General features: G+C 44.1%; 1 protein-coding gene across 13 annotated transcripts in view; it reads left to right on the forward strand.

The window, feature by feature from the left end:
* Positions 1 to 12,194, forward strand: part of DTNB (dystrobrevin beta) — a 230,043-nt gene that overhangs the window by 18,695 nt on the left and 199,154 nt on the right. For all 13 annotated transcript variants that reach the window (XR_008465325.1, XR_008465327.1, XR_008465324.1 and 10 more), the window contains 3 exons: positions 2,559 to 2,639; positions 4,656 to 4,869; positions 9,852 to 9,937. Coding sequence is in view for 8 of the 13 variants with exons in the window: in XM_054194714.1 (XP_054050689.1) it covers positions 2,559 to 2,639; positions 4,656 to 4,869; positions 9,852 to 9,937 (381 nt within the window). In the remaining 5 variants the exon portion in view is untranslated. The remainder of the gene's footprint in view (positions 1 to 2,558; positions 2,640 to 4,655; positions 4,870 to 9,851; positions 9,938 to 12,194) is intronic.

A 12,194-nucleotide genomic window follows, 5' to 3' on the forward strand; every position in this document is an offset into this window, starting at 1 on the left:
TGGGGTAGCGATGGCTTTTTTCAGTGTTAGGTTCATGGTTAGACTAGATCTGAAAAGTCCCTTCCAACCTAGGCAGTTCTGTGTTTCTAAAGATGATGGAGCCAGACTTTCCTCAGCCCAGGGGCAGGGTACAAGGCAGTGGACACAAACTGAAACGTGGCAAATCTCATGAGATGAGAGAAAAAACGCTTTTACTGTGAGGATGGTTGAGCACTGGGAGAGGCTGTCGAGCGAAGCTGTGGAGCCTCCACCCTTGCAGGTACTCAAAACTCAACTGGACGGAGTCTTGGGCAAACTGCCGTAGCTGCCCCTGCTTGGGCAGGGAGGTGGGACTGGCTGATCTCCCTCCAGCCTCAACGGTCCTGTGAGTCTCAGCTCTGGGGGCTGTCTGGGAAACACATCCCATTTTGTCTTCAGATCATTTAGAAGAATGACCTTGTTGAAGCTTTTGCAGTAATGTGACACAGGAGGACAAGAACAGAAAATGGAAAACTTTTTCTTTTTGTTTTTGCATGTAGCTGTTAAATGACCTTTTCTCTGTGTGTATAAATACAAAATATACATGTGTATATAACTTTATATACATGTATTTTATATAGACAAAGCATTTTGTGAAGACTCACGGTCTGCGGAAGTGCTTTCTGCTGTTTGTAGTATGCACCCTGAATGAGAGTTTTAAAGGAATATTGCATAGAAAATACAAAATGAGCTATTTTGTTGTAGCCTTGGATCTGAATAGTCCAGCTTACATTACCTGGCCACGTACTTTCCTGAAATATATGAGAGACTACTTTTCTAAAGATGATAGTGCGAAATAATCTGCTGGAGTTTGTTGTACCGTGCTATCAGGCAGGACGCTTCTCGGATGTTGCTTGGTCTAGGACGACTCTTAGGTGAGCTGTCACAGGGAGCCACGTGTTCCACGTCAGCGATGAAGAGAAATAATCCTTCTATGTCATTTTGAAGACACAGTATGTAGGTCTCCAAGAACAAGCAGATGCTTTGGCATTGTATTTGTGAAATGGTAATGAACTATCTAAGACAAGAATACTTCCTTTCTTAAACTTGCAGCTGTGAGTCAGTGGGTGCATACACAAAGGTAATTCAAATGAGGTATTTGCAAGTTGGTTTCTGAATTCAGAATGTAGGAGGGAATAAGTTATCACCTTTGAGCAAGTCTTGCCAATACAGCAATCGGATGCCTTCGTCAGGAGGATGTGGGTTTGGCTTTTTGTTTTTAAGTATCTTTTAGAAGTCTGGATTCTCTAAGTCACAGTTATTCCCCATTTCTCAGCTCTCCGCTCATCTGGGCTCTGGCTTTTGAGAGAAGTATGAAAGACTGCAACAGATCCTGCTTTTATGGCTCCTGTGAGAACAGGAGAGGCGCAGGAGCCATGTGTGTCCCTGCCGTTGCCCACGTGCAAGTGCGTTGTTTCAGACTACACCTTAGAGCTATATTGACTATAGCACGTAGCTGCTAATGCTGTGTAAACGTGAGCCGTTTAAAAGGCATGATGGTTTATGATTAATGGATTTTCAAGACTTGACTTGTTGGCTGCTTCCAAATTAAAATGATCAATACTGGACTTTAAACTGGTATCTTTTTATCATCCCCACATGGTTTATCTCGTTTGGTCAGTAGAGGAGGTACACGGGTCTGTTTGGCTGAGGGTTACCACAGCTTTCTGAAACGGCTCAAGTCTGTGATGGTCAGAGTAATTGCTGGAACTGGTAGAGGTGGTACAGCCTAGTGACGGATAACAGCATTGAGATCGTTCGTGAGGTGGTATTGTGGGAAGGCTGGGGAGGGACTCTGGAGCAGGGAGGGGAGCCATGGGACGAGGGGGGACAGTTTTACACTGAAAGAGGGGAGATTGAGATTGGATCTGAGGAAGAAATTCTTTGGTGTGAGGGGGGTGAGCCCCTGGCCCAGGTTGCCCAGAGAAGCTGTGGCTGCCCCATCCCTGGAGGGGTTCAAGGCCAGGTTGGCCGGGGCTTGGAGCAGGGGGTGGCACTGGGTGGGCTTTAAGGTCCCTTCAGCCCAAACCATTCTGTGATTCCATGACTCTGTGATAACACTTACACATCTTGGAGTGGGAAGCTGTTGGTGAAGATAAGATTTTTTTTTTGGTTTTTTTTTCTTCTTCTGTGCTTTTTCTTCTGCTTCTTACCTGGTTTGAATCTGTTTGGGAGGCCAAAAGTATGCTCCTGATGGGGCTGCAATGCAGGTGGTGGCAGGAGGACCGACCTCCCCTTTTCTTTGTCTCTTAGCTTTTGTGTACGTGTCTTCCAACATCAGTGCAATCCTCTTCCTTACCCACTCGCCACTGAATTCTTGCTTCCTTTCAAGGTACTGGTATCAGTCTCAAACTTAGGTCAGTTTATAATACAGTGCTGAAAATCACTTTACCATGAGATACCTAATGAAAATCTTTGCCATGTTCATGTGACAAAGATGATGTATGTGAAGAAACACTCATACCGTTTTTGAAGTAATTCTCTCACATAAGCTGAATGTTCTAGAGGAAAGAAAAACACAAACTTTTTTTTATTCATAGGAGCACAGAATTTTGATGTCATCAGACTTTCAACGTATCGAACAGCCTGTAAACTGCGGTTTGTACAAAAAAGATGTAATCGTAAGTTATAATTGCTCTTTATCTTCAAAAATTTCTCCTGCATGATTGTTTCAAATATTCTACCCATGTGAATTTTAAGTATAGCAAGAGTAAGCAAACATTTTGTCAGACAATGGTAGTTGTAACTTAAACTAAACAGAGATTAAATACATAATTAAAAAGAGGCAGCGATCTTTGTCCAATGCTGTATGGTATCTTCAGCTTTATTCTTTTCTGTTTCTAAAATTTAAAATACGTGGCCCAGCTTGTCGTGTGTCAGTTGCCCCAAGGGTTGGATGCAGGCAGTGTCGAGCTCTTGGAGCTCCTGTTCCATCGTGGTGCGCCCCAGGCCAGCTGAGAGCTGGGCACAGCTGGGAGTTTGGAGGTGTGTCATATGTCACTGGCACGAAAGTGCCTGGATCCCAGCGTGGTGGCATGTATGAAATGTGGCAGCAGTAAAGAATTCTGGAAGTTCATACCATACTGGTCAGTGTAAGTTTTCTCATGCTCGTCCATGGTCCTTTGACCCGGGACAGCTCTCCAAAGCAAAGACTAACCCACGGGTGAGCAGGTGACGCTGCTTTGTGTTCCGCTGCCAGCGTTGAACTGGAGAAAGCAAAAAGCAGAGCAGGTCAGTGTATGCAGGAGTAGGTCCCTCCTCCCAGCGAAGGGGGACCAGTGTGTGTCTGGTGTGGAAGGGGACAGGAGGAGAGCTGAGGAGTCCTGGAGAGGAGACGTGCAACTGCAAGATGTAGCTCCTCCCAGGGCAGGGGGTTGGAAGTAGATGATCTTTAAGGTCCCTTCCAACCCGAGCCGTTCCGTGATTCTATGTGTGTGGCTCTTGGGGTTCCTGTGGCAGTAACTGCAGGGCCTTTAGTTTGATGGATGGCTTACAACTTTTTCATTCCTGTGGAAAAGTTAGTTCTTGTCTGTAATTCATGCTCTTGAATTAAAAAATCTCAATCAGTAGAGAGACATTAAGAGCCGCTAAATGTAGTACACTGCACGCTTAGGGCCCAATTCACTGATGCCGTGCATATGCCTCGAGTAGCCTTTTCCCGTCCGTGTGTGCATAGATGAGGCTGGGCGTTTATGATCTTCGTCTGGACCACACGGTGATCCCGGGGCACGTGCTTGGTGTGAATAGGTAGCTTGGCTTTTATTGTTGTGGGGGTTTTATGTGAGAGATACAAAGACGGGTTTTGTGTAAGAAATGTTACAGATCACGCTCTTACTTCAGACCCTTTTTTGTAAGTCAAGGAAGATAACAAAAGTTGGGAAGTCAGCAAGTAAGTCTGTCCTTTGTAACTGTTGGAGCACGTTCAGTTTGGACTGATGGATTACTGTTGATCCTTAGATGTCTCCTCCCACCCTCATGCATACTCCTCAAGCTTTGAAACATTTTAAAATATTATTTAATGTGGTTCTGCAGATCACTCACTGTGGTTTTGGAAAACTTTCTTTACGTTGTTAACACTTCTTAGATATGCGCTAAGATACGGCAGGGTAATTTAGGGAAACGCTTTGGAGTTCTAGACCTGTGTTTACAAAGCATTATGCTCTGGACTTGGCAACCGGATCAACTGGAAACAGTCAGTTTAACTGGAACATCAAGTTCCTCCTTCAATACTCAACTACTAGTTGGCATAAGGATGTTCAAAATTATTGTAACCACTTTGTAGTGGATTTAGAATATGGCTGATGTCTTCCTCAAATGAAAGTATCTAACTCTGCTAAATCGCACTGCATGATGATGGAAGTTCGCTTCTCTCCTTTATGAAGTTTTTCTGTCAGAGCACCCAGGTGTTGAAGGGTGGAGTAAAAGACACGCAAGATGTCTGGGCACTGCTCCGTTACCTTAAACGAGCTGACACGAGTTACGAGTATGAATGTCAAGAGTCTGTCTCTCGTTTTGAATACAAATAAGTAACTGTTCATTCCAAAATAAAAGCTAATACAGTATTCAGAAACAGTACCATAAAAGTAAGCTTGCATGCTTTACAGAATAGAAGTTAATTTTTTTTCCTTTATTTTTAGTTCATCTTGTTGATATCTGGAATATGATTGAAGCCTTCCGAGATAATGGCCTTAACACTTTGGATCATAACACAGAGATCAACGTGTCTCGACTAGAAACAATCATTTCATCCATCTACTACCAGCTAAACAAACGCCTTCCTTCTACTCACCAAATCAGTGTAGAGCAATCCATCAGCCTCCTCCTCAACTTCATGATAGCAGCATATGACAGGCTAGTAACTCCTCTAGTTGTATTCTTAAACTAATTTTCTCTTTTAGTTAGATGAAAGCAGCCAACAACTGCATGAGTCTCTGCCAAACTGTCCGCATGCTATTTCTCAAGCTTGTGAAATTGTGTTGCGCGCGCACACACACACACACGTGTATTTAATATCGCAGTAATGCCTGCAGAGCTGTACATTGCCACAGCAGCAAAGCTTGGTCTTAAAAATTGCTCTCTTAAGGAAGAGGCATTAGTGCCTTCTGGAACTTGCAGACTGCTGTAAGCCGTGTGTCTGAACGGAAGTGAAACCGTGTTCTGCAGCCTGTGATAGACCATAACGTTACGTTCATGGTAGTATAGCGCTTTTTTAAAAAGCAAAAGTGTTTTATTGAATCTCGATCAACGGGATCATTTCATAATGCTACCTTGTTTTGACAGTCAGCTTGCGTCCCATTCTAATATGCTGTGAGAATAAAGGCTAATTCTCCTGTCCCGGCTGGAAGAAGCTCGATTTCTTGCTCAGGGCACTATCTAGGCATTTCCTGCTGCCCAGTTTGATGAGTTTCTTTCGCAGCCTCTTTCTTTGGGGTTCGGTCCGTTAATCTTCTTGAGTAGATGCGTTGCTGTGGGCTCTCTGAGTAGCAACCGCAAATCTTTCACTCTTGTTTGGCACTTCTTTTTGTCTTCTCATTTTGCACAGTCAACTGTTTCTTCAGTCTTGTCTTTCTTCTGCCTTTGCCTCTCTCCTGGCAGCAGAGAACTGCTCGTGGCCAGGACGCTGTCACAGGGACTGAGGAGTTTTACCCAAGACAATCTGCAGCACTCAATATGTCAAATAGTTGTTCTGTTTATAATATCCAGACTTTGATCCTCTCCTAACATGACAACTTCTTATTGTCACCAAACAGAAGCTAGGTTACCCCCCCAAAAAGTCCAAGACTTCAGAACAATCCCTGTCTCACTAAGAACAGACAAAAACAGCACAAAGCTCAGAGCAGGAAGACTGCTATGGCAGCAGAATCAAGTGTGTATTTTTCTGTTTAGTTCTGATTTGGTATTAGTTGTGAGACAGGTTGTAAGGTTTAGCTGATGGTTTTAGTTATTCTGAGACAGATAACAGTAGAAAATATAGAATTTAAAAATAGAAACGGTCATGTTGTGGGGAGCTGGCTCAAAAGATTGAGGATTTAGTTAGATGTTTTTCTCTCCCACTGCCCCAAGCCCACAAGTTCTGCCTCCGCTGGAAGCCAAGCGGCGCGCTCGATCCCAGCACGGAACTTCAGCTTCTCTTTCGCTTCCTCTGGCTGGTGCCCGGGATGAGGGAAGCTGGGATGCCTCCTTGTGCAGTGGGAGAACCAAGAACAAGAGGAGAGGCAGGGCCGAGGCTCCCTCTCCAGGAGTTCATCAACATGGCAGACATTTATTTAAAAAAAACAACAGTACACCTCTAGCGCTGGAGTGGCATCCCTGGGGTGGCTGTGTGCTTGAATGCACGTAGTGCAGTAGCTTCTTACGACGTGGGGCTGGTGGTAACACCGCGAAGTCATTAACATTCCACCAAACAGGTGCAGGAATCAAAGATTTGACTGGCATCTTCCCTGTGGAAGCATTTAAGTTAGAGCTTCTGTTAGGTGAGTATGAGAAATGCTCTTCAGTGGGTCCACGGGGCACCGCTGATGCAGCGTGAGCCATCGTTTCTGCACTGTGGTGAGAGGGAATGGCAGTGGTGTGATGTTCTCTGCTGCTCTCTCCCACAGAGCTTTGCATGGGTGTTTGACGGTTTGGCCCTGCTCTGGTTTTCCCGATCACCTCTCCGGGCTTTCCAAAGCCCCTGACCCGTTACTGGCACCCCAGAGTAACGGCACGTTCTCTCACCCTGTTTGAGTCTTTCAGAGACAGTTTTTTATTTCATTGTTTCTAGAAATCGCATTTGATTTGACAGTGGGTTTAGTTGCTCCAAATTCTTTTTGATTGTCGGTATCAAACCCGACTGCATGCTGGCCATAAAGCAGCGCGCAGTAAGGGGGAGGGAGAGGATGACCAGCAAACGAGGAAGTGAGCTGGCGAGCCAAGGGGGGTGATGTGATGAGGAGGAACCTCGTCATCAGCCCGGCAGAGCTGGCAGGGGCATACGTGTACACATAAGGAAATCCCTGTGGATCAGCCCTGTGCAGAAAGCTCTTGTGCCTCTTCTGGGAAAGCAGCGTGACCGGGCGCCTCTCTGAAGCGGCTGTGCACCATTGCTGCAGCGTGGGGAGCAAACAGGGGGAAGTGGAGGACGTGGTGGGAGATGTGACCCAACCGGAGTGCTGCAGCAGGGACCGATGGGGAGGGGGAGATGCCCTTTTCTGCGGGAGCGGGGCTGGAGTCCCTGGAGCTCTGCCTGGGGATGGGGAGGAGCCAGCTGGAGTTCAGTCAGGATTAGTGAGCAGACTGACGTGGACATCGTCGCTGCGGGCGCCTGCCGCAGACCGCCTGGCGAGGAGGATGGGGAGGATGAGGCTTTCTTCAGGCAGCTGGAATAAGGCTGGTGTACGCAGCCTGGTCTCTTCTAAACAAGTCCCCCTGCTCTGTTTCCAACCCTGAGAACTCCATAGGAGTTTCAAAATCACACTGAAACTTTTGCCTTTCTTCCTTTCCACAGGGAATTCAGCAGATTGAATAGCATTGGTACAAAAATCGGTTTTGGCAAGTCGCTTACTCACTACAGCTCTACCAGATGGCAGAGGGAGGAGTTCTGGTGTTTTTTCTTGATTAATAGACAGAATCTCAGCAGAAGCAGGCCTCATGTCTGAAGGCACCATAAGATACCTTGGGAAGGACAAGGTTGTGTCCCGTGAGGAGATAGTGATGGCTCTAGCCAATTGTTTTTTCCTGGACATTAATTCAAAGCTGAACTCCCTTTTGGGAGAAAATGAATGTCTATTGAAAAGAAAAGGGGGAGTGGGGCTGAGACTCTACTGTCAGGAGACTGGAGTTAGCCAGTAAGATTTGCTCAGATGAGGTGGAGGTTGAGGCTGGAAGAGGATGAACTTTTCAGACAATCAGTTTCAGATGCAGCCAAGTCTTTTTTGTGTCTTTTTTTTTTTTTTACACATAGAGGGAGTGTCAACTTATTTCTTTGAGAAACCTGTTTAAGAGAAAAGACAGAAACAAAATAGGATAGCTGAGATCTTTACCTTGTTAACTTGATAGCCTTTATATAGCTTGAAGTAAGTATCTAATGCGTTTAGTTTTCTCCCTTTGTTTGGTTTCTTCAAACAGTGGTTAAAAGGCTACTGGATATCAACAAAGTGATGGCCTTTGAGTCACCGTTCCTCTTCACGGATCTCCCTGCAGCTGTAGCTCCAGGAGGGATTGTCTCTCTTCTGTAGAGGGAATATTTGAAAGATGCTCCGAGTCTGTGTTAGAGAAATAGCATGTTATATTTCGGGTACGTCTCAGCCTGAGAAAGGCTGAGAGCCTTTGCCTCACCGTGGAGTGTGAAATGTTACCTGAAGATAATATTTGCCTGTGAACTCCCAGGGTGAAAGGGGAAGAAAAGTTATTTGGTTGCTTCCTGATGTCTCCATCTGGCTGTTCGTCTGTCACTGACATTAGACCTTGTCACTACTTCAATACTGTGAGCCAATGTTTACTTCAACTAATTCTACTCTTAACACCTTCCAAGTGCTAGTCATGCAAGTACAGATGTTAAATGTGCATCTCGCTCCCGCTGAGCAGCACTCCAGAGTTCCCTAGATCTCTTCCAACACTCATCGTGTATTTCTCCCATCACTGTATTTCTGTGATAGTACAAATTATCTGTCCAATACATGTCACCTGAACTTATTTTAATTCTTCTTCTCCTTCTAGATGTGACTTTAACTTCTTGGTGGTTTATCAGTCTGTCCCACTGTTGCTGTTTATAGTTAAGGGTAGTGACTCAGGACACTTCTGTCGGGCAATAAGTTGCTCAGAATTCCAACACCTTTTACCCACGTTTACACACGTTTCTTTTGCCCTACACACCACTAAACCAATGTTCAACCAACTTCATGGTAACAGCGGATTTACACTGAGATCGCCACGCGGCGGTTGGCTTAATATGATATATTGGAGGTTCTCTGGCTCCGTCTTTGTTACTATGAAAGACGGAGGAATTGAGGAGACGGGACGCGTGCCGTCTGGGCTGGGAGGAACTGTTACTGCTACCAACTGCGCTGTGCTTCAACCCAGCCAGCCGCCTTCGGTGTTTCTGGTGGCTTCATTCCCTCATAGCTTCTTTCATTCCCTCATAGCTTTCCTTCCTTACCTTTCTTTCTGGTAACAGGAGCAATGCACGTAGCTGTTTGTACGTATCATACGGTGCTGAATGGGATTTTTCATACTTTCCGTGGAGACAAATTCATTTTCTCTTGCTGATTCTAGAAAATGGTTCCCCAAATGTGCCATCTGTTCTGATAGCACAGCAGCTTTATTAATTTAAATTAGAATAAAACACTCTTGACATTATTCTTGTGCTATGTGGTATATTCAGGGTATCATACAATTTCTCCGTTAGCTGTCGAGTACTGTACTGGTTTTAGAATGAAATGTGTATTTGAACATCGGAGTTTAAATCAAGGAGTAAAAATTTAAAACAACTAGCAAAGGGTAGCAGAGGAAAAACTGAGATGTTTTACAGTGAACAAAAGTATTTTAATGGAAAAAATTAACACATTACTTTTTTATGGGACAGTTACAGGATGAGCAAGACAAATGTCAGTCTCTCTATCCACGCATTTTTCATAATTCTGCAAGAAAATTTGATTTGTGATCAATTTGACTTGTCAACTCTTCCAATATATTAGAAATGCTAGTGTTGTCACTGTTTTAATGTTATATTAAGTACTTTTGGCAGATCTTAGCAGTTAAGGGAGGGCATTTATGCGTTTCCTTCCTAGGCCTCAGGTATCGTTGTTACTTTCCGTTCTATGTAGTAATTACTTACCGTGTCGTTTTCTTCACAGCGAGGGCCATGGGAAGCTGACGGTATTTTCAGTGAAAGCTATGTTAGCAACAATGTGTGGCGGTAAAATACTGGACAAACTAAGATGTAAGTATTTTCAAGCAAATCAAGCCACTGTATGAAATATTTGTTTCCATGCCTGGCCACGGATGTTTTACTGTACTAAATCCTGAAAGCTAACTTTTTTGCTTATTCAAGGATCTTTCTACTGAAATGAAGCTTGCTGTGTTCACGTTTTTGTTACGCGTGCCATCTGCTGGCCGTAAAACATACTGAGTTTGTTACCGGGAGGCTTTACAAGTACCTTTGTTTATTTTGAAATGCTCGGGCACTTCTGTAACTGTAAAACTTCAGGTCTGCCATTTCCCCCTTCTGAGGATGCTGGGGGGCTCCTGTATCCCGCCTGCTTCAGCTGAGGCACGCTCTGCCTCTGCTCATTCTGTAATTCCAGCTTCTCAGTTCTAATTCTTTAACTCTCTTTTTATTCTCTTTTCATCAATTTTACTTCCTTTTTCTTCTTGTTTCCGTGAGCCTTCTGCTGTATCAGTACAGCATCAGTGATACCCACAAAAACACATTGTTTTTGTCCTTTAGGAGCAATTCGTGTTCTGTAGGATGTACGGTTGTTACGGGTGTGTTTTTCTTTTCATTTCCACCCTGCAGAGCTGTGAAGTCCATCTTACTGTCCGTGCCCGATTGGACTGTTCAGGTCTTCTCATTTTCACCTCACACTAAATTTCCTTTATAAAAGTTATCTGGTAATAATCCATTCCTCCTGATCTCCGTGGTTGTCATTCCCTGTAAATAATTCTTTAGACTCTTCTACATCATTAAGCTTCTTTGCTAGTTTTAAAGCAAATGTAATAATGTGAAATCCAGTATAATGCTATAATAATGCTGAATTAAACTACATGACAAGGTCTTAAAGAATAGACAGTGAGAAAGCGTTGCATGCACATATTAATGCTAAGGCTGCATGTGTTTAGTACCAGGAAATGCCGTTTTTTAATCTGGTAGTAACTATAAAACTCTCCAATTAAAAAAACCAGCCAAACAAACAAGCAAACCCCACAAAGCTGCAGGTGACTAAAGACGAGTGTTAAATAAAGGGGACAGGCATATATGACAGAGGATATTTAAGGCTGCTTAAGCGTTTTTAACAAAGGCATTACCTCTATAAAATATGCAAGATCAAATACTGGGGGGAAAAGAGACTATATCTCCTTTGGATTTAATTAGGCTCTGAGATTTGAGGAGGTTACAGTAGACAGAGGCCTGCGACCGAAAAGGAGCATTATTCTTGAATTAGCAAGGCAATACTGAAACACATCAAGAAAATGGAAATGTGACCTTTTAGTGGAAAAGGCAATTAACCACCGGAATCAAATGTTATAGGAATCAGTAAACTTTTGATGTTTTCAGACAAGGAGCTAGATATCCTCTGGAAGTTATATTAAGCCTCAAGTTAATGGTTCAGAAGGTGGCTAGTTAAGATGCTTTCACCTTAGGACACCTTATTTAAGAGTCCTGTTTAACAGGTGTGTCTGGTCTTAACAATTACAATTTGTGCGTTTAATGTACTGTTCACTCTCCCTCTCTGTCTCTTCATAATGTCTGCTTTTCTTCATAGCGTTTGAAGCTTCCTTTTTCTTTTTTCTTATTTTATTGGCTTCTGTTTCCTTTGCCACTGTAACTTTCTTCTTTATAAAAACTCGTAACTGATGTTCATGTATGTTGGAGAGAAGGCTTTTGACTGCTTTCACGGAATGGTGCTGCTGCTTACGGCCGTGTTACGTTCTGGTTGTCATGCCTTCTACTCGTTCTTTCCTCTGTCTCACCAGCTGACCTTCGGTTTGCTTTGTACTTCTGGGGTCTCTCCTCCAGTATCTGCTCTCCCTTTTTCTTGGGGCACTTCTTTTGGAGGTGGAGCATCATTTGCAAAGGGCATGTGACTTTGCATTTGACATCTTTTTTTTTAATTCAGTGTTAAAGCTCAGTTCCTCTTCTCGCCTTTTCAGTATGTCGCTCACGCTGACTTCCCACCACTTCATCTTTCTGGGCTACTTCTTATGATGGAGCACTAGCTGTTGACCACACCTATCTGAAACCTGGTTTTGGTGAGGGGTTTTGCTGTTCTGTCTGGTACAGATATCCCATAGCCCATATCTTATGGGTCAACTGAGAAAGAAAAATGTTTTTATCCGTAACGGTAACAGTAATGCTGATTTCCGCTGCTTTGTATGGTCTTGGGACTTCCTTCACGTGCACCATCTGCTGGGGACACTCCTCTGTCCCTTCTGGATGCTCCTCTGTCCCCCCACACACCCGTTGTTGTCTCTGCTGA

This window comes from Rissa tridactyla, chromosome 3, assembly GCF_028500815.1.
Source record: "Rissa tridactyla isolate bRisTri1 chromosome 3, bRisTri1.patW.cur.20221130, whole genome shotgun sequence".
NCBI lineage: Eukaryota > Metazoa > Chordata > Aves > Charadriiformes > Laridae > Rissa > Rissa tridactyla.